General features: G+C 43.2%; 1 protein-coding gene across 2 annotated transcripts in view; it reads right to left on the bottom strand.

Moving 5' to 3' along the window:
• Positions 1 to 651: 651 nt before the first annotated feature.
• Positions 652 to 23,027, bottom strand: part of SLC24A2 (solute carrier family 24 member 2) — a 204,641-nt gene continuing 182,265 nt past the window's right edge. For both annotated transcript variants that reach the window (XM_045020327.1, XM_045020328.1), the window contains 4 exons: positions 22,039 to 22,173; positions 6,421 to 6,510; positions 4,379 to 4,545; positions 652 to 901 (listed from right to left, as the gene is read on the bottom strand). In XM_045020327.1, coding sequence (XP_044876262.1) covers positions 652 to 901; positions 4,379 to 4,545; positions 6,421 to 6,510; positions 22,039 to 22,173 — 642 coding nt within the window. The remainder of the gene's footprint in view (positions 902 to 4,378; positions 4,546 to 6,420; positions 6,511 to 22,038; positions 22,174 to 23,027) is intronic.

Here is a 23,027-nt window from a genome sequence, read left to right as displayed (position 1 = left end):
CTGCAGAGTTTAGCAGGATTCTATTGAAACATCATGTTCACTTTGCCAAGGGCTTCTAAAGGTCCGCAATGTGGATGTCCAAAATGTGCGCAAGCTCACAGCATATGAATCCATCTGAATGAGAGAAGTGTGCGGCCTTTTCTGTTACTCATGCAGATGCTGTTGGCTAACATCTTCCACTGATACATTCAACAGGTAACTACATAAATCCCAAACCAGAGGTTTGTGTTTCCCCGAAATGGATACTAGCGTTCTCCTTGCAAGGTTATACCTGTATGTATCTATTATTCTTTGTTTCTGCATGTAGGCATATATTAATATAGAGAAAGAGAGATACAAGGAAACATAGCATATGTGTAGTATATATAATAACTTGCATTGTTATAACATACATACAGGACCTCTGCTAGTGAACAGTGAGATCTTCCAAGTGCCATGCAAAGAAGCCTAAAGGTAGCTGATCTCACTTCTTATGTGTAACTGTTTTGTTCAGCAGCAAATGCATCAGCTGAATATTTTTTCCACTTCAAATCCAGCCCTTTTTAGACTCTTTATGTATTTATTTTTGTAAGGGTTGTGGATCCACTGTTTATTCTCAGGGGATGCTGTCCATTGCAGATATTTGTTTTGTTCGAGAAACGGCACTTCCTACTAGATGGAGACGGGACACAAGATCACTTTGTCCTCCAGAAGGACACTGACGATCAAGAATATGAAATACAGACCAAACATGGTGAAGCCCAAGAATTTATTCATCCTCCACTTGCAGAGTGCAATGGAGAGGATGACAAAGAGTAGCATGATGAAGAGGAGGACGATAGCACAGAACAATCCATTGCTGCTGACAGTCACCGGGACGAAGCCGTTAATTGCAGCATACATGAGCCATGGAAGGGGAAGACTGAAAAACACAAAGAGAAATTGGAAATGCCATAGTGAAACAAAAAGTGGTATTAAGAATATTTTGAGGCACTTCAACATAAAGCCATTCATTTAAACATAATGAAGCCCATCTAATAGGCTAGTGCAGGGACACAATAAAAGAGGCATTAGGTAACATACTAAAAAGAAAAATTCTGTACTGGGCCTTGGGGGATGGACTAGATCGGGCTGAGCAGCAGGTGTGGCTAGGCTGACAACAGACATCCTGTTTCACAGCAGTTACCTCCAGAAGAGGCCAAGGCACAGATTGGCAGGTTGCAGAAGACTGGGCCCAGTGCACAAGGTGGTGAAGTGAATGGGATTGCATATTTTTTGTGTCTATACAGCACCTAGCACAGGGGTCGGCAACCTGTGGCACGCGTGCCAAACATGGCACGTGAGCCGATTTTTAATGGCATGGTGTTGCCTGCCCGAGTCCCAGCAGGCAGCAGCATGCCATTAAAAATCCTGCCCAGCCCGGCCCGGCCCGCTCTTCTTCGCCCTCTGCCCCCTCCTGCGGGGGCAGGGGGCAAGGGGTAGTGGGCAGAAGCTTAGTCCTGCCGGCTCCCCTGCCTCATCCCGCAGTGTGCTGGGTTCCTGCCCCTCCGCCGCCTCTCCATTCCTCCCTACCTGCCAGCCGATCAGCTGATGGCCCTTGTGAGGGAGGCGGTTGGGGAGGAGTGGAGTCAGCATGCTCACTGCTCCCGGAGGAGGCAGAGAAGAAGCAGAGTCAGGGCCTTGGAGAAGGGGGGGTGGAATAGGGGCATATCCCCTCCAGCCCCCTGCCCTGACCCCCCTCACACACACCGAGCCCTCTGCCGTGACCCCCCTCACACACACCGAGCCCTCTGCCGTGACCCCCCTCACACATCCACCAGCCCTCTGCCCTGAGCCCTGACCCTCCTCACACACACCCAGCCCTCTGCCCTGACCCCCCTCACACACACCCAGCTCTCTGCCCTGAGCCCCACAGCCCCGCACACCCTCCAGGCTCTGCCCTGAGCCCTTTACCCCCCCTCATACACACCCAGCCCTCTGCTTGACTCCTTCACCCCCTCACAACCCCAACCCTGACTCTGGCACCCCCACACATACCCAGTCCCCCCCCCCCGACACCTGCACCCCCCTCACATGCCCCCAGCCCTCTGCCCTGGCTCTTGCACCCCCCGCACATACCCAGCCCTCCCACACCCAATGCACCCCCCACATCCTGACTCTTGCACCTCCCACATCCTCACTCCCACCAAACGGGAGCTCCTGCAACTCCCCCCCCCACATTCCCACCTGCACCCCTTGCACCAAATGGGAAACTTCTTGCAATATGTCCACAGCCTATGTTCTAAGTAAATGCACTGAGGATGCTTAGTGATTTAATGTGTGTAGGTATTATATTTATGAGTTGATTATTTAAAAACAAAACATACCACTGGGTTCACCATACTAATGAAGAGTGAGGTCCAGAGTCTCAGCTGAGCCCAAAGTGATGGGGTAGCTGACAGGTGGTGATATAAATAAACCATTTGTACTCCTCCCCAATGTCTGGGGACTGTTCTGTACCAGCCCAGCCAGTGGTGTAATTTAGAGCATCTCCAGGACTGCTCTACATTGCTTCAGCTGCTGATGGCCTGCAAGGGTTGTTCTGGGAGCTGGGATTGCTGGAGTGCCCCTTACACTGAGTGTTAGGGTGTTATGCTGTCCCTTCACCACACGGATCCTCCTGTGACTGACAGGGAATATTCTATCAGCCAAATACTCTCAGTTTAAGTGTGCTGTGTGTCAGGGGTCTTACCCCTGTGTGTAAGGGGTCTTACACACAGCGCATTTAAGGGGACAAGGATCTGCCTAAAGAATGCCCAGAATTTTTTGGCAAAACCCTTCACATGCCAGAAAGTGAGTGTGCAACAACATAGGAATGTCCGATTAAACTGCACAAAGCAGAATTTCGCCTTATATATGTACTCATCTGGAGGTGTGGGGAAGAGGATTGTGCCTCTGACTCTCCATTAACCATAATTTTACCCAAAATACTAAGTGGGGAATGGTGGTATATGTTTGTTCCTATGAGTCAGTACAGAAATGGAAATTCTGTATGGAGACGACTCAATCCCACAGTTTGTTTAGTCTCCACTCAAATACTATTTTAAGTTTCTCCCATGACAGCACTTTATCTTGTTAAAAGAAACTACACTTTATGGGCCATATTCTTTCCTCAGCGATGCTGGTGTAACTCAGTTGATCTCAGTGGTGTTGAACTGGAGGATGTCAATGAGAGGAGAATTTGGCCCAATAACTTGTTATTTGCACATTAGAATCAATCTGATTATCAAAAATATAATGCGAAATCTCCTCCTGCTGACATCTGATGGCAAACAAATAACTTTGGGGATGGTGATATTAGAGGTGGCCAGATTCTCAGTTCTTAGTCTTAGGGCAGAGATGGGGATGGGGGGGGGCAAAGGAGACTTTAAACCCTCCCACCCCTTCCTGTATTTTGAGGCAGCCAGGAACCTGCCTGGCCCTAATGTAAGTTAAAACAGCCTCAAGGAGCCTTTAACTTGTGTTAGGGTGACCAGATGTCCTGATTTTATAGGGATAGTCCCGATATTTGGGGCTTTGTCTTATGTAGGCACCTATTACCCCCCCCACTCCCTGTCCCGATTTTTCACACTTGCTGTCTGGTCACCCTAACTTGTGCTCAGCTTCCCATGGCCTCGATGGGGGCAAACAATACATTACACCTGTCCATACCCCGATCATCATTATACCAGGGGCTGGAAGCAGGGCCGGTGTAGAACCCTTTTGCTCTATAGTTGCCAGGGAGGCCCTCTGCACAGTGTGTATTCTCAGGGTGCCATTTCTCCCCACTTTAAGCCTCCCTTCACTGTCAGAACTATGTGAAGAGGCCTTAGAATAACAGAATCAGTGCCTGTGTGTCTGGATTTGTCAGGATTTATCTGGACAGTGGAACACTCAGTGGTACTGACTACAGCTGGGCAGGTACTGCAAGAACAAAAGGCATTCATGATCACTGATCACACAAACAGCTGTACCTTGGAAACAGTATGAACAAAAGGGGCAAATCCCAAACTGCTGACTAAAGCAAAGCATGCTTTAAATACGATACCTGCAACAATATTCTTAAAGACTTTTAAAATGTGAAATTTACCTGACTGAATGGTCCCTTACACACACAAACAAACAAACAAACAGCAAATTGGAGGCTCAAACAACTGATTCATAACAAGCTGATTTAACAAATATTCACTTTTGACCTGATTATACAGTAACCTTGATACAAATCAAGAAAGACAGTAAAGCATGTTGCATGTGTAAGATACTTTATTTTGAAATCTATTTCTGTCACATGCAAAAGAGCAGAAAACAATGGTAGCTAACACTATGACAAAACATTTAAGTTTTTATAACTTAGCCATAATTATCTTTGTGCAGTACTTACCCCACTGTTATGTCAAAGATGTTGCTTCCAACAGAGCTGGATACTGCCATATCACCTAGGCCTTTTCGTGCCACAATAACACTGGTAATTAGGTCAGGGATAGAGGTGCCTGCAGCTAATATAGTCAATCCCATGATTTCTTCACTTATGCCAATGGTCTCACCAACCTAAAAGGTATTGGGAAAAGTACAAAAGAATGCAGAGAGGTCATGGGAGGAATGGGCATTCTTTGCTGTAAAGTTGGTTAAAATGGAAAATCACCTAGGGGCACATTCTAGCCTCAATCTTTGGTAGGATGGCAATGGAAAGAGAGTAGACTATGCTCCCAAGTTTTTGGAACATGACATTTTTTAGTTTTGGAATTAAACCATCAAGATGACCCTGCTGACTGAGTGACTTTTCTAATACTTACTGCTAGTAAGGAGAAAAAGATCACATTTATATTATTAATGAAGCAGTCAGTAAGGGGAGAAGTGGTTGGTTGCTTCTTTAGGGCCAAATACTGCCCTGAGTTGCATGAGTTGCAGGATTTATCTGGGGACGTAAGAGGAGAGGGGTCTGTAGATAGCAGGCCATGAGATCTCTGTGCTAATGACAGTACATTGCTACTGCACCCACTGGTGCTTTGCAGCCCCAAATGAGCATTTTCTGCCAGTATGGGGAGGTGGTTAGACCCTCAGCTGGCTAACATGTCTTGCAGTGTCCTGCATGTGCTAGTAGGATATGCACACTGCTGTTTTTAAGGACGCAACAGAGTGCATATCCTACTGCTTATTCTATCCTGAGCCATCCTACCTTGTGCTCTAGGACCCACCACACAGCTAATAAAACTTTACTCCTCCTCCTTGACAACCATGGCTTCAGCAGCTAAGGGCAGCCCTTAGCTTCCAAGTTGTACAGGCAAAGACTTTGCTTTTAGTTGTGTGTAGCTTTACTGAAGTACAGTGGCATTTAAAGCCACTGCACTAGATAAATAATAAGAAATTACCAGTGTGACCAATTCTGTATATGTCTCAGAAGGCAAACCACCCCCACTAACGGCAACATCAGGGTTTGCAATAGAATTTCAACTGGAACTTGCAGGGGTTGAATCCTTCTGAACCTCTGTGAATCAAGCTCCATGGTTCAGCTGGTGAATCCCTCAGAAACCGAACAATGCATGATTTGCACAGCTCTGGTTTTCAGACAAGAACAAACACTTAAGAAAAATATGAGGCCAAGGAAAATGATGCTAAAAATTAGACAAACATGCAGAAATGACAGGAAAAAATGAATAAAAATCAGCACTATGGAAAAGATGTTTCCTTTTGTAGGTCACCTTTACAAGGATTCAACTCACTCAAATGTATTTCCATTAAGGCTGAATCTTGCAAAAAGAAAAAAATGTCCATTGAGTTCAATGGGAGTTTTGCCAGAGGAGGGACAGCAGGAACTGGGCTATTGTTAAGGATGAAATTCTCCCCAGCAAGCATGCAGGCCCTTTGCAAGACTCTTTGCTCCACTTAAGCCCTATGATGTTACTGTCAGGTGAGAGGGGTCATGGACAGAGTGACTGAGGAAGGGGTCTACATGCTAAGCCCATATAGGCCTTTGCATCATAGTTCCAGGCTAAAGAGGAGTAGTCCATATAAGATTTTCAAAGAGGCATTATTTACATAGCTATCAGTGAATGGTTATTGCTGGTTCTAATACGAACAGAATGATCAAACATTTGTCAGCAAATGTGCACAACTCACCTTTCCAGACACTGAGTAGTACTTTACTCTGAGAATCATTCCAGCTTGCAGAATAAGGGGTTACTCAGCATGTGGTAGGTTTGCAGAATCTGGCCCTAAATGACTAGTCACAAACTGAGACACACAGCTATGCATCCGAAGAAGTGGGCTGTAGCCCATGAAAGTTTATGTTCAAATAAATTAGTTAGTCTCTAAGGTGCCACAAGTACTCCTGTTCTTTTTGCGGCTACAGACTAACACAGCTGTTACTCTGAAACCTGAGACACATAGGAAAACTTACATTTCACACCTTAATCATTGTCTTACCTGATGTGCCCACCAGACCATTAAATAAGAAAAAACTGCTATCCAAGTGATTGCTCCAAAGAATGTGACAGGAAAAAATTTCCTGGAGGACTGAAAGAGAAATAAAACAGAAAGAGTGTGCATTTATGTTAAATATTGACCAATGCATATACAGTCCCTAAACAAATTCAGAATTACAAACATATAGTGATCTAAGAAAGTTAGAAGAGGATTAAGTAGCTGAACCTCTGCATGTCCTGATCCTGCAGTTCTTGCACAGGCAAACCTCCTGCTGACTTCAATAGCAAAATAGCCTGTGTCAGGATTGTAATATCAGACCCATAGCGATGATCCTGATCATGCCGAATAGTAAATATTGGTTTGCCATTCATTTTGTATATTCTTAGGTTGAAACTTGCTTCAGTGCTTTACTGAATCAGGGCCTTGACTTTGAATTTACCAAATAACTTTTATTCATAGACTTATAGACTTTAAGGTAAGAAGGGACCATTATGATCATCTAGTCTGACCTCCTGCACAATGCAGGGCACAGAATCTCACCCACTCACTCCTGTAACAAACCCCTAACCTATGTCTGAGTTACTGAAGTCCTCAAATCATGGTTTAAAGACCCCAAGGTGCAGAGAATCCTCCAGCAAGTGACCCGTGCCCCACGCTGCAGAGGAAGGCGATAAACCTCCAGGGCCTCTGCCAATCTTCCTTGGAGGAAAAGTCCTTCCCAACCCCAAATATGGCAATCAGTTAAACCCTGAGCATGTGGGCAAGACTCACCAGCCAGCACCCAGGAAAGAATTCTCTGTAGTAACTCAGATCCCACCCCATCTAACATCCCTTCACAGGCCATTGGGCATATTTACCTGCTAATAATCAAAGATGAATTAATTGCCAAAATTAGGCTATCCCATCATACCATCCCCTCCATAAACTTATCAAGCTTAGTCTTGAAGCCAGATATGTCTTTTGCCCCCACTATTCCCCTTGGAAGGCTGTTCCAGAACTTCACTCCTCTAATGGTTCATAAGGAATCAGTTTGAAAGTGGAAAACAGCTGTAACAGGCTATGATATTCTTTAGAGCCATTTTCCACTTTTGAAGTGATTCCTTGTGAATAAAAGTTATTCATATTCAAGCTAGTCCTTATCTTGAGGTCTCAAAGCACGAGTATCATTATCCCTGTTTTACAGATGTGGAAACTGAGACACAGGGAGGTGAAGTGATTTGCCCAAAGTAATCCAGCAGGCTAGAAATGGGAATTGAAACTAGGTCTTCTGAATGCAGGCGACTGCCCCATCCTCAAGGCCACGTGCACGCACTCAAAATATTCCAGGTACAATTAATATAAAAGGTTACTTTTTGCCAACAAACTCTATAGTGAGAATGTACTTTTTGTACAACCACAAATGTTGTTGCAGAGTCCGAAATGATAAAGAGGTACATTTTGAAGTTTTTAGCTCATCATATTTTACTTGGAAAAATAACCCTTTTATTTTCAATTAACATAGTAGGATGCAATTAAGATGTACTGGTTACTGTGGACCCCCTTTGCTTTGTTTTGTAGAGAGGTTCATCATAAAAGAAAGGTAAACCTGTACACACAATAATGTCTTTGAAGCCCATTAATGAGTTCCAAAATCTATATCACACCAAAGCAGACTCATTTTTAATTAGGATTTCTCCTTTACTAATGTCAAGCTTTGAATGTACAGTATTCTCATAACAAATTAATGGGTTATATTAAAATTCATTACTTATTTTGGTCTCTGTGCCTTTCAGTGTCATTCATCATCCCCACTGCCTTTTCAAGCCAGTCATACCTGTTTAAAAGGGAGAGCTTACATTAACTAGTTTGGCAGAGCAATCTTGATCGTAATTCTGTTTGGAATAATCACAGTGTAAATCGAATTGCTGGAGGATTATCTGCTACTTGAAGTCTTTAAATCAGGATTTGGGGACTTCAACAGCTGAGTCAAGGGAGAGAATTATTTCAGGAGTGGGTGGGTCAGCTTTTGTGGCCTGCATCTTGCGGGAGGTCAGACTAGATGATCATAATGGTCCCTTCTGATCTTAAATTCTATGATTCTATGAATTATGGCTTGAAACTAAATTTGTATTGCGAATGAATGCTTCAGCATTTGGTACTGCTGGCACAACTTGCTGACGAATCAGAGAGGGCAGTGCAGAACAGGGAAGAAAGTTGGCAACATGTGACCTCCAGAAGAAGGAAGAGGCGAACCCACATACCCCCAATGCAGATAGAGGTAAGAAACCGTTTTCAGGCTCTCTGCACAGGTACTATGGCGGAAAATGGCTTGGAAGAGTCATCTGAGGGAAGGAACCAGAAGGAGACCCCATCAACCAGAAGGCATGGAGTGCATTGTCCTAGGGATGGGGGTTCCAAGACCACGACACCCAAGAGGAGAAGATTAGTGGTGGTGTCAGGGACTCCCTCCTAAGTGGGATAGAGTCATCCACCTGCCTTCCAGACCAGGAAACTTGAGAAGTGTGCTGCTTGCTTGAAGCTAGAATTCAGGATGTGACGGAATGTCTGCCGAGATTGATCAAGCCCTTGGACCGCTACCCCTTCCTACTTCTTCATGTGGGCACCAATGATACTGCCAAGAATGATCTTGAGTGGGTCACTGCAGACTACATGGCTCTGGGAAGAAGGATAAAGGAGTTTGAGGTGCAAGTCGTGTTCTCATCCATCCTCCCTGTTAAAGGAAAAGGCCCAGGTAGGGACCATCGAATTGTGGAGGCAAATGCGTGATTATGCAGGTGGTGTTGAAGAGAGGGCTTTGGATTCCTCGACCATGGGATGTTGTTCCAGGTAGAAGGATTGCTAGGAAGAGATGGGATCCACCTAACAAAGAGAGGGAAGAGCATCTTTGCAGGCAGGCTTGCTAACCTAGTGAGGAGGACTTTAAACTAGGTTCACCGGGGTGACCTAAGCCCAGAGGGAAGTGGGGAAGTGGGATACTGGGAGGAAACACAAGGAGGAGGGTACAACAGGGGAGGCCTCCTGATTCACACTGAGAAAGTAGGGCAATCGGCTAGTTATCTTAGGTGACTGTTGTGACGGGTTCGATCACAGAAACCCCCCTGGGAGCTGCCAACTGATGTGTCAAGACTACCTCTGCTCCTGTTTTCCCTGCCAGCTCAGGACTCCAGCACCCTATCTTGCTGAGCCAAACACTCCCGTCTGCTCCAACAAAGACCCAGGGTCTGAATTACTTGCCCCAAAGCTGCAGGTTTACCTGAAAACAGCTCACAGAAGTGTGCTTGTCTTTAGCACTCAGATGCCCAACTCCCAATGGGGTCTAAACCCAAATAAATCCGTTTTACCCTGTATAAAGCTTATGCAGGGTAAACTCATAAATTGTTTGCCCTCTATAACACTGATAGAGAGATATGCACAGTTGTTTGCTCCCCCAGGTATTAACACATACTCTGAGTTAATTAATAAGTAAAAAGTGATTTTATTAAATACAGAAAGTAGGATTTAAGTGGTTCTAAGTAGTAACAGACAGAACAAAGTAAGTCACCAAGCAAAATAAAATAAAATGCGCAAATCTATGTCTAATCGAACTGAATACAGATAAGATCCTCGCCAGTTCCAGAATGCTCCCTTTTACAGACTAATCTTTTAGCCTGGGTCCAGCAATAACTCACACCCCTTGCAGTCTCTCTCCTTTACTCCAGTTTCTTTCAGTATCCTGGGGGTGGGGTGGAGAGGCTTTCCCTTTAGCCAGCTGAAGACCAAATGGAGGGGTCCCCCAGGGGTTTAAATAGACTCTGTCTTGTGGGTGGAGACCCCCTCCTCACTCCTATGCAAAGTCCAGCTCCAAGATGGAGTTCTTGAGTCACCTGGGCAAGTCACATGTCCATGCATGACTCACAGTCTTTACAGGCAGAAGCCATTGTCCACATGGTATCTTGTATATCTCCAGGAAGACTTCTTATGTGGATTGGAGTATTCCAAGATGCATTGTTCCCCAAGTGCTTCCTGATTGGGTACTTAACCTTGTGAATTCCTTCCTAAAGAAGATGACCAAATGCCTCACAAAGCTTACTTAGAAATCAAGCAAGTATACAGCCAATATTCTTAACCTCGAGTACAAAATGATATATGTGTACAAATAGGATGAATAAATATAGTAGACCATAACCTTTACAGAGATATGTTACATGGCACAGGCAGCACAAAACATATTCCAGTTATGTTATAGTCCCATAAAGCCTTATGGGAGGTACCGTCACACCTGTACATGAACGCAAGCAGCCTGGGAAACAAGCAGGAAGAACTGGAAGTCCTGGCACAACCAAAGAACTATGATGTGACTGGAACAACAGAGACTTGGTGGGGTAACTCACATGACTGGAGCACTGTCTTGGATGGGTATAAACTGTTCAGGAAGGACTGGCTGGGGAGGAAAGGTGGAGAAGTTACACTGTATGTAAGAGAGCAGTACGATTGCTCAGAGCTCCAGTATGAAACTGCAGAAAAGCCTGTTGAGAGTCTTTGGGTTAATTTTAGAGGCGAGAGAAAGAAGGGTGATGTCATGATGGGCTTCTGCTATAGACCACCAGACCAGGAGGATGAGGTAGACGGGGCTTTCTTGGACAACTAACAGAAGTTTCCAGATCACAGGCCCTGGTTCTCATGGGGGACTTCAGTTACCATGACGTCTGCCGGGAGAGAAATATAGCAGTGCACAGACAATCCAGGACGTTTTTGGAGAGTGTTGGGGACAACTTCTTGATGCTGGAGGAACCGACTAGGGGCCATGCTCCTCTTGATCTGCTGCGCACAAACAGGGATGAATTGGTAGAGGAAGTAGAAGTGGGTAGCAACCTGGGCAGCAGTGACCATGAGATGGTCGAGTTCAGGATCCTGAGAAAAGGAAGGAAAAAGAGCAGCAGAATACAGACCCTGGACTTCAGAAAAGCAGACTTTGACTCTCTCAGGGAATTGATGGGCAGGATCCCCTGAGAGGCTAAAATGAGTGGGGAAGGAGTCAAGGAGAGCTGGCTGTATTTTAAAGAAGCCTTATTGAGGGCGCAGGAACAAACCATCCCAATGTGCAGAAAGAATAGCAAATATGGCAGGTGACCAGCTTGCCTTAACAGAGAAATCTTTGGTGAGCTTAAACACAAAAAGGAAGCTTACAAGAAGTGGAAACTTGGACAGATGACTAGGGAGGAGTATGCAGGGGTGTAATCAGGAAGGTCAAAGCACAATTGGAGTTGCAGCTAGGAAGGGATGTGAAGGGTAACAAGAAGGGTTTCTACAGATATGTTAGCAACAAGAAGAAGGTCAGGGAAAGTGTGGGACACTTAGTGAGTGGGGGAGGCAACCTAGTGACAGATGATGTGGAAAAAGCTGAAGTACTCAATGCTTTTATTTCCTCGGTCTTCACAGATAAGGTCAGCTCCCAGACTGCTGCACTGGGCAGCACAGTATGGGGAGGAGGTGAGCGGCCCTCAATGGTGAAAGAAGAGGTTAAGGACTATTTAGAAAAGCTGGACATGCATAAGTCCATGGGCCCGGATTTAATGCATCCAAGGGTGCTGAGGGAGTTGGCTGATGTGATTGTAGAGCCATTGGCCATTATCTTTGAAAACTCGTGGTGATCGAGGGAGGTTCCGGGCGATTGGAAAAAGGCAAATATAGTGCCCATCTTTAAAAAAGAGAAGGAGAATCTGGGAAACTACAGACTGTGAGCCTCACCTCAGTCCCCGGAAAAATCATGGAGCAGGTCCTCAAGGAAACCATTTTGAAGCACTTGGAGGAGAGGAAGGTGATCAGGAACAATCAACATGGATTCACCAAGGACAAGTTATACCTGACCAACCTGATTGCCTTCTATGATGAGATAACTGGCTCTGTGGATATGGGGAAAGCCGTGGATGTGATATACCTTGAGTTTAGCAAAGCTTTTGATATAGTCTCCCACAGAATTCTTGCCAGCGCGTTAAAGAAGTATGGATTGGATGAATGGACGATAAGGTGGATAGAAAGCTGGCTAGATCGTCGGGCTCAACAGGTAGCGATCAACGGCTCAATGTCTAGTTGGCAGCTGGCATCAAGCGGAGTGCCCCAAAGGTTGGTCCTGAGGCCGGTTTTGTTCAACATCTTTATTAATGATCTGGATGATGGGATGGATTGCACCCTCAGCAAGTTCGTGGATGACACTTAGCTGCAGGAAGAGGTAAATACACTGGAGGGTAGGGATAGTGTCCAGAGTGACCTAGACAGATTGGAGGAGTGGGCCAAAAGAAATCTGATGAGGTTCAGCAAGGACAGCAACTACCTGAAGTGGAGTTCCAAAGAAGATGGAGCTAGGCTGTTCTCAGTGGGGGCAGATGACAGAACAAGGAGCAATGGTCTCAAGTTGATGTGGAGGAGGTCTAGGTTGGATATTAGGAAAAACTATTTCACTAGGAGGGTGGTGAAGCACTGAAATGGGTTCCCTAGGGAGGTGGTGGAATCTCTAGCCTTAGAGGTTTCTAAGGCCTGGCTTGACAAAGCCCTGGCTGGGAAGATTTAGTTGGTGTTCATCCTGCTTTGAGCAGGGGGTTGGCCTAGATGACCTCCTGAGATGTCTTCCAACCGTAACCTTTTATGATTCAGACTTTAAACAACAAACATTCCTTAAAGTCACTGTTGTTTTGGCTCTCACTCACATCAGATTATTTTTAATGAGCAAGTGGTAATGTTTTACAAGCTTATGTGAATGATCACTAGGACTGCTTGTGTGAGTAAGTGCTCTCCATTGGGAGAGCCTGTCTAGCCTGTAATTGTGGCTGGACTCTACAGCACTTCTGTCTGTGAAACTCCTTTTAGCTTTTAATTTTTGGGCTCACAGACTACAGGTAAGGCTTCGATTTAGTCATGGAGGTCACAGCAGTCACGGATTCTGTGACTTTACCAGACTTCCGTGACTTCTTGGATTTCAGCTGTTGGGGCTGAAGCCAGGGTTAGAGGCAGGACTGTGTGCCCCTGCCCTGCAGTTGGGGCTGGAACCAGGACCTTGCAGCCCCTGCCCTTCGGCTTCTGGGGGGGGGGCTGCAGCTGGGGCCACGCACCCCCCTCACAGCTTCCCAGGGCACTATGCCACCCCGGCTGCAGCTGGGGCTTGGCGGAGGCTGCAGCCAGGGCCGCGCACCCCTGTCCCGCAGCTGTGGCCAGCTCTGGAGTGAGGGCTATGCACCCCCCTGGTTGTGCCCCCTGCCATTGTGGGGGGCTCGGCTTGTTAGTCCCCCACCCCATCGGACTCCATTCCTCTCCCCTACCTATCCCCGGGCACCGATTGTTTTTAGTAAAGTCACGGACAGATCACGGGCTCCCCTGTGAATTTTGGTTTATTGCCTGGGACCTGTCCATGACTTTTAGTAAAAATAACCATGACAAAAATCTTAGTCTTAACTACAGGCCATTCTCCTGCTTAGCAAAACTCTCCAACCAGTAACTTCCTCAGACGGTGCATTCAGATCAAACCATGAAATCCTAGGTGAATCCTGCAGCTTCCATTTGAACTATCATTTCAGAATGTAAGATGTCTGATACATGCAGCCTCTGTCTGTTCCTCCATTCTCTGGAGCACAGCTCTCCCCATATAGGCATATGAGTAATTTCCAACTGCAGGGAGAGAATTAGGCTCAGAAATGTACTGAATGTTCCCATTACTTTCCCTGAACATGACGGCAATTACAGTCAGAGAGCAAGCACTCTTTGAATATTGTCCATTCCGCATACTTAAGTCAGTCTAAAGACTTCTTTTTCAGGGAGCTCACAGAAATTCAAGGCCAGCTCTACTATACATTACCTCCTCATAGACCAGAACCCACTCAACCCACCCACATTAGGCAGAACAGGCATTCTCCTGGGGCAGCACAATCTTCAGGGACTGTTTTGTGTGGGTGACTGCAAGCTAAATGGAGTGCCTGTAGATACTACTTGCGCCAACAGGAGGTTTTCAACCTTTTTAAATTTGCGGACCCCTAAAACATTTTGAATGGAGGTGGACATTTTAGACAGTCTGTGGCGCCCCAGGGGGCCCGTGGACCAGAAATTGAAAACAACTATTCTATGGTAACGACGACCTTTCGTGGACTCCTCAGAAAATAGAGAAGTCCATGGACCACAGGTTGAAAACCACTGGTGTAGGTAATCCATCTCCCTGACAAGTGGTAGCTAAACTGATGGAGGAATTTTTCCATCAACCTAGAGCTGGTCTACACCAGGGGTTAGGTCAGTAGAACTGTCTCTCAGGGGGCAGATTTTTCACACCCCTGAGAAACAAGCTATACCAAAGTACAGTCCCAATGTAGTCCCAGACCTGAAGAAGAGCTCTGCATAGCTTGAAAGTTTGTTTCTTTCACCAGTGGAAGTTGGTCCAATGTATTACCCCACCTACCTTGTCTCTCTAATATCCTGGGACCAACATGGTCAAAACAACACTTCTGGCTGCTGCAATGAGTATATGTAATTTTACTTCAGTGGGAGTAGGACTGAGCCTGAATGGGGCAAATGATTCAAAAGGATGATTTTTTTTTAGACATCCATTTCAGTATTTTCACAGTCCATTTTTTTCAACTTTTTGGATTATTTTCTTATTTTGTGTACATTTGTAGTGTTTTCTTTAACTGAAGGCAGTGAGATGGTGGTATGCGTGGTGTTGGCAATCAGCTTTAAAATTCTAGGAGAGCCAATCAGAGCAGAGGGATTTGCATATTCTTGTCATCAAAAATAACAATACTATGAATTATTCAAATTTTAGCTATTGGCCAATAATGGCTGTCAGTCAACCAGAGTACAGGGTTATCCATACCATATGGTTGTTGTAAAATAATGATATAGTGTTTATGCAAATCAGACATGGAATCAACTATAATGCAGAAAACTGCATAGCTGAGAATTATGTCAGTAACTTTAAAGCATACAAGCACTCTGACTGTCTAAGCCAATTTTGTTCCATTATAATTAGCTGATAAGCAGTAGTTCAAGGCTATGTGTACTTTAACAGACTTTACAGTTTAATTATCTATTTTTAAAAGAGAAAACATTTTAACTGAAAAAGTGCAAAATGTAAAACCTGTGCCAATTGTAGAAGCTGAAATCATGCACAAATCCAATAAATATTGTAATAATTTGCATACAGACGAATTTGAAAAAAAGAGTGGGAGTACTGTTTTTTCTGAGGCTGGATCTTCAAAAAAAATTAGATTGTAATTATTGTTAAAGTTTCTGATAGTCATCCCTGCGAGTAATTCACAAGCTCCTGGGAACAATCAGAGCTGTCAGTTCTAAAAATTTTCCTAGAAGAATTAGTCAGAGCTGTCAGACAGCAATTTTTCTCAACATCTCTTTCCAGTGGAGTATGCAGTTGTTGTAATGGTTGCTTTATAAAGATCCTAGCACCCAGTTTTATTACCAGTTGGCTCTGCTGTGGTCATGGTAACAGGACAAATCAAAAAGCATGGTTCATACAGTAAATATGCCATTTCCACTTAGAGATGTCGTCTGAATTTAGTAGCTTGAATCTAGATTTGTTGGACTGGTGTTTCTTTTACATAGTGCCTTCATTGCTCAGATATTTTTCCCGGGGCACATCTGTACAGAATTCCCAATGGTAGTTGAAAAATATCAGAGTTTAAAATGAAGAGGATTATGATCAAAGAATGTTTTCAGCAAATGTGTTGTTTCTTAGAGCCTGATCCTGCAAGGTGTTGAGCCTTTAATTGTTTGGCAAAAAAATAAAGGATTTTTTTACCTTTGCCCACTTTTATTACTAGCGCTTTTATTTTATATTTAATCTTAATACCTCATATATTTGTCTCATATGTACATTTATTTGTGTGAACTCTTTATTCTCTATTACTCTAGGCATTTGATATAGTTTATCATTCATTATATTTAGATCATTTAGGCTCTGATCCTGAAATTGGGTCTGTGCGGGCACATCTTTGTCCTTGTCCAGAGTCCTGTAGATAATAATGGTTCTACTTATATGGAGTCTCATTGTAGTTAATGGGACTCTGCCTGGGCACCAGGGGAAGATTAGGATTTTGTGGTGCCTCTGTGCCAGAGCACGTGGGGGCCCCTCCACACCCCTTCCCCCCCGAATCCCCTGACACTCCTGCTGGGGAAATGGGGTTGGGGCACAGGGGGGTCCGCTCACCTGGTGCTCCAGCCCCCACGTCCACCGGGTGGGTGGGCAGAGCAAGCTCCCACGCCCTGACCCTGTTCCCCGGCTGGAGCGCTCAGTGGGTGGAGTGGGTTGGGGTGCAGGGGGTGCCCATTTTTCTGGACCCCCAATTGGCTGGGGCCCCTGGGCACGGGCTCTGTTGGCCCAATGTCTAATCTGCCACTGATAGGCATAATGATTTTCCCCATGTTAGCACCATGGCAGAATTTGAGCCTTATTATATTTTCTTTTTTCAGAGTGAAAAGGATGGAGGCAGTTGGGGGCGGGGTCTAGTGGATCAAGCACTGGACTGGGACTAAAGATACATGGTTTTATTCCTGGCCCTGCTTCTAGTTTGGTGAGTGACTCTGAGGAAGTCACTTCACCTCTCTGTCCCTCAATTTCCCCATCTGTAAAATGGGGATAATGATATTTACATCCTTTGTATAGCTCTTTGAGATCTATTGCTGAAAAGCCCTGTGCAAATATGAGTTACTATTATTACAACATCTAGCTATTATTATTAATAAAGGCATTTGAACAAAAAGCCAACTGATAAATCCCTATGGAATAAATCCATCCGTAATGTACTGCCAGTTACTTCAACAGCATTACAGTGAGGATGGGTCTAGCTCCATAAGCAGTTGTCTTAAGTAAACAGTTTATTAAGCTAGCAAATGCTTATTAAAATGGGTCATTTACTGATTTAATTATGGAGCTGCTTTTCAACTAATATATAGACCACAGTAGTTACATTTCTAAAAATAAAATAAAATAGTAATTATCTGTACATTGGATAAATTCAGGAAAAACAAAAACAAAGACAGCAGGGATCCCACTGATTTAAAAATTGTGTTTCATGTTAGAGAGTTTTGCTAAATTTGGCATTCTTTAAACCATAAGGATTTATAGAACTGACTGTAGTTTGTTCTAGTGCTGGTAAACCCTATTAATACTTCCCCCTTCAGCTCAGCTAAAATATATTCAGAAAGGAAGGTAAAGGAGAAAAGGAAAAACACCCTCAGAAGAAAGGTATGGGGAGGACAATTTTCAGAAGTGGGCACCCACAGAGGACGTACAAAGCTCTATCTGGATTCTCAAATCTGCACTTAGCACACAAGTGCTCATTTTATGTGCTTAACTGCCAACACAAGCCTCCAAATAGGGAATTTGAATTTCCTATCAAAATGATCACATTTGCAAATTGTGTCCAAAGTGTTTAGTTTGCCTTCAAATCTATTTGACTGTTGCCATAGGTTTGCTCAAACCTTTGACTCAGACTGTACATGTAAATCTGAATTGTGAAGCACACTTTGAACCATCATAATCAACCACTATTTTGGGTGGTAAGGGTGGGGTGACAGGCAGGAGCAAGCCAGAGAATTTTAGACACAAACAAGCTAATGAAGCATCTGTGACAAGTTAGGCAGCTGGGCACAGAGAATTTCTGCAACCATCTGGTTAATTCTTTCACAGTAATGTTCAAAGTAAACAGCTTGTCACATCGATACATCCTGTTACCTATCCTGTTATTATTACATGTGATTACAAACTGCATATAATATTAGGCTCTGTTTCCTGCTATTCCCATGTGACAAGCCATTCCTTTCTGTGAATCAAATTCTTCTTTAGTTTCTGCCACCCATTGACTTTCAGTATATACATTTATACTTCATCCTTTGTGTTATGATATAGTATGTCCTATTGGGATAAATTATTTTTTGTCAATGGGCCAGATCTGGAGTGAGCACTTCTGATGTAAACCGTCACATGATTTTTACAGTCACTTGAATATTAATAAGATTTTTGATTTTCATTAAATATTTTTATTAACAACTGGTCTCACACAATATAAATGTTTGAGGCAATTGAATAAAAATTATTACAAGTAGTGTTGCAGTTAGTTTGAGATTTTTATTCAAAATAATGCACACCACTTCCCATGTCTAGGTGTAATTGAGAATAGAATTTGAAATCCTTTGTGTATAACTTTATACATCCTGATTCGTATTAATAGTCAATGAGACTGCAAAATAAAGACCAATACAAAACTGAAACCTGTATCATACTGTATGCTGTTATATGTTATTAAACAACACATTTTAAAATAGTTGTTTGAAATCTAAAAGAAAAAACCATTAAAGCACAAAAGTTAGAAGGGAAAAGTGAAAATTTATGCCTTTTGAGAACTCTTTATCAAAGAACAAATTGACAGTCTTATTTTAGCTTGTGTTCTTTGCACTGAACTGAAGCTTTTCAGTGTATGGGAGGGGAAATGTGATGGGAGGAAGAATTCAGAACACTGATTTAGACCCTTATACATTTGTACATCCCCTCACTTTGCAGTTTTAAATCTATTTTTGAACTGAGCAGAAGAGATTAAAACACTTACTGAGGTATTAATCGAGCTATTGACTTTTTAGCTTTCATGAGTCTATGAGCTATTACTGTTTCAATATGTAAATACGAGAGAGCTAGGACATGACAAACTATTACAGTCATTTTTATTAATATCCAACCTTCAGTGACTGCAAACACAAAGATCAGGACGAAATTAATGGATGGTCTGCATGTGGAAAGATTGCTGGATCTCATCCTAAAGTGATAACCAAGAGATTGTAAATAATATAAATACTGGGCCAACTCCTAAATCCATCTTATTCCGTTTTTACTCAGTCCTTACTCAGGCTAAACTTCCTTTTAATGAAAGCTTGCCTGAGTAAGCTTGCATTCAAGAGACAGTTATATTTAGGAATCAAACCTGTGTGTAAAAATGTTTAAAAAGTAACAATTAAGATTACTGTTCCTGAAAAAAACTAGAGAAAACAATATATTTTAAAATATTTTTTTACTTCTTTTTATTTCAGTGGGATGACTCGTACTTAACATAGGACATGTGCTTAACTCTCTCTCTTAATCAGAGCCATAACTGCCAAATGAAGATGAAATTTATGCCTTAGGCGTAATTAATCTTTTGATATTGTTTTTTTCTGGTTATTTTTCTTCTTGCCTTAATAAAACATTTGAAACAAACGAACCAAAATAAAATAAAACGCAAATGTGCGTTGTAAATTGTCTTGGGAGGACTCACGGGCAGATGTAATAACTGAAACTACTTTTAACTCATTTTTTGAAGCTGTCTAGATTTCACACTGATGGTATTAATGACCATTTTAAATGTAATTGTACTTGTGTTAAAACATCTTAAAAATAAAAAATGTTTTTTAAAAATTGATTTGTATAGGCCTAATCCCTCTTTCAGTTAGACCTGTACAACGTGCCTGCACTGGTCTCAGAACTGAATTTAAGTATTTAATCTTCCACTGTACTGTGTCGTGTGGTGAGCCCATGCTGTGCAGTGACCCTGTCAGATGTCACAAGCTAAGTAGGGTCAGATAAGCTAAGCAGAGTCAGGCCAGGTCAGTTCAAGTGTGGAAAATCTAAGTGCTGCAGGCAGTGGTTTTAGGGATCCAATAGGTGGCAATCTTCCCTTTGAATCAATACTGAACCAATACCTTAGCATGGTGTTCAGGGGTGAGGAGTCATCACTGGGATGGGATGCAAATCAAATGTTCTGATCAATTGTGGTAAAAAGACATCCAATGGCATTTTTAGTAAAAGTAGACATGTTAACCCCCTGTGTAGTGGCTCTGATAATTATAGTCTGCCTTCCTAAAACCCTTAAAGTGTCAATTAACTAAGGAAGAGCTCTGTGTAACTTGTAAAGCTTGAAAGCTGGTCTCTCTCACCAACAGAAGGAGGTTCAGTAAAACATAATAGCTCATCCACCTTGTCTCTCTATGGTACTCTTCTTCACTTTGCCATAAACTGCTCTGCCCCGTTAAAACCAGGATGGAGCTGCATTTTAATGCTGGATGAAGTAATCCCTTTAAATCCATTACATACCATTCCTCGCAGGGGTGTTGTGGGGCTTAATTAACTACCCCCTGGTATACACTTAATATTTAGATCAACCTAGATATGTTTCTCAGGTTTGTGAAAAATTCATACCCCATAACACCATAGTTATGTCGACCTAATCACAGCTATGTTGAGGCAACAATTCTTCTATCAACACTGCTACCACCGCTAGGTGAGTTGTAAGGTGTTTTAATGTCAATGTAGGTAATAGATGCCACTGTAGAGCCTGTAGTGTAGACATGCCCTAAGGGTCTGATTGTTCCCCTGACATTTGTGGGCAAACAGTATCGTCTTAACATTACAATCCTCTTTTTTGTTAGCGAGAGTCAGCTGTTACCCTAGTATTGTGTCCCACATTTCTCACTCCTGTGCATGTTTCTTGATTGGGTCCAAGATCTGAGACTGAAAAGGGGGGAGGGGGGGAGGGAAGAAGAGGGAGACTCAGAGACCAAGTCAGGAGGACACGCATCATCATTCTTTTAACTCACAGGGAATCAGCTCAGATAGTAATACTGGCAGAGGCTGCATTCATTTCTGAGTACAACCACTCTGAAGACTGACACGCCAATGGGGGTTGCTAGAGTATGTTTGTGGCTTCGAATCAGAGAACCATGTGCGTCTTAAGGACTGTTTGCTCTCAGGAGAAGCCCTGTTAGCACTTTGGCCATGCTGATGAGTTGCCAGAGGAAGCTGTGATGCAACCTGGTCCTTTCTTTGTAAAGCATTTTGAGCCTAAGTTGAAAGGTGCTTCAGAAGTGCAAAGTGACATTATTATATATAACCATTTTATTTGACTAAAGTTGAATGTTTAATTCTTCAAGTGAGTATTTAGATGTTTAGATTAAACTAATGTTTAATTAGTAAAGTGAGAAAGCACAGACTTTATTGCTGTTTCGGAGACACTAGGATACAGGAACTGTTAGGGGTCTGCACATTCCTGAAACTCCCTATCGGGTTAAGTAATGCATAGTGGACATCAAGAAATGGAATTATCAAGGCCCACAAGAAAGAGTTTCTCTCTTTGTGCCATAAAGATTTATGCAGATAATGGCAACACATTCACAATGATTAGGGTGACCAGACACCAAATGTGAAAAATTGGGACGGGGGCAGGGGGTAATAGGAGCCTATATAAGAAAAAGACCCAAAAATCAGGATTGTCCCTATAAAATTGGGACATCTGGTCACCCTAACAATGATACCGCCCGGATAATCATTAATACTTGGTTTAAAGTTGATGTTTGCTTCAGAATTCTGATGGTGTATTTTCTCCACGGGTGAAACTGCTGAAAAATCACAAACTCTACTTTTACATTAATTCACTAGGCTTTGTAAACCACACAAAGTTCTTTATCACATCTTTGCCTTAAAATAGAGGGATATTGAACTATATTAAAACTATGCCAAAGGGGGTTAAAAATGTTCTAGAAGACGGAGAAGTTTGAAACTGTTCAATGAAACCATTCCATTGTACAAAACACATCAGCTTATAACAACAGTGTGGTACTCACAGGCTTTCTGACATCTGGCAGGGTAATCCACAATGGAAAAACAATGGGGAAAACAGCAAGATACATGAGCTGTTTGCGTAGGGTGTCAGGCCAGGCCAGGCTGAGAGGCTGCTCTTCATCATCGTCCTCTGAATTCTGTCATAAAAATGGAAGTGAATAGAAGGTAAGTTAGGTGAATAAAGTCAGCGATCTCTTAGGAGAAAGTCATGTGAACTTCATGCTTCGAAGAAAGACTCATTGGCTGCAGCTATATTACAACTATTGGGCTTGAATTGCCAGTGTTGGTGCAGGAAGGTGCAAGCTGCACCAGCCTGTGTCCCTAAAGAAGGGCAGATTATGCTTACACTGCCAGGTATGTGATAGCAGCCACGGGGGGTGGAGCACTAAACTGCAGCTGGAGCTTCGCATGAATCCTGCTGGCAAAGGCTGCCTGGGGATGCAATGAATCAGTGGCCCCTCCATTGCCAATGCTAGCCATTCTTTGGGATTGCACTGACCAGCTTCAGGCATCCTGGCAGAGTGGAGATGTTGCCCAGTGGGCTAGTTTGCTTTATTATATTCACTGCTACTGTAGCCCAGTGGGCTAGCTCACCATCATTATATTTACTGCTTTGCCTTATATTCAGCAGTAATGCAAGAAACCTACAGGCCCATGTGCTGTAAGACATTAGCTTCAGCAAGTCAGCATACATATGTCTGGGACCTTTCACCTAGATAAATGGAGCTAAAGCATAAGGTCCATGTATAACCGCAACCTTTAACATAAAGGATGCGTTAAAGCAGGTAGGCATAGGGGCTTTCCTAACTTCATACCCTTTTAAGCTTAACAGATACACCACAACTTAGAACTTGGAAAGAACCAAAATAACCAGCTAGGACAGAAATAACAAACGTGATACCTAACCACAAAAGGGCCATAGTAATGAATTGACATATATATAAAATTGAGATAATTGAAATACTAACCTATAGAAAAAAGACACTCCAAC

This window comes from Mauremys mutica, chromosome 6, assembly GCF_020497125.1.
Source record: "Mauremys mutica isolate MM-2020 ecotype Southern chromosome 6, ASM2049712v1, whole genome shotgun sequence".
Classification (NCBI taxonomy): Eukaryota; Metazoa; Chordata; order Testudines; family Geoemydidae; genus Mauremys; species Mauremys mutica.
The sequence above is the reverse complement of the archived record's forward strand: the minus strand, read 5'-3'. Positions and strand labels throughout refer to the sequence as shown.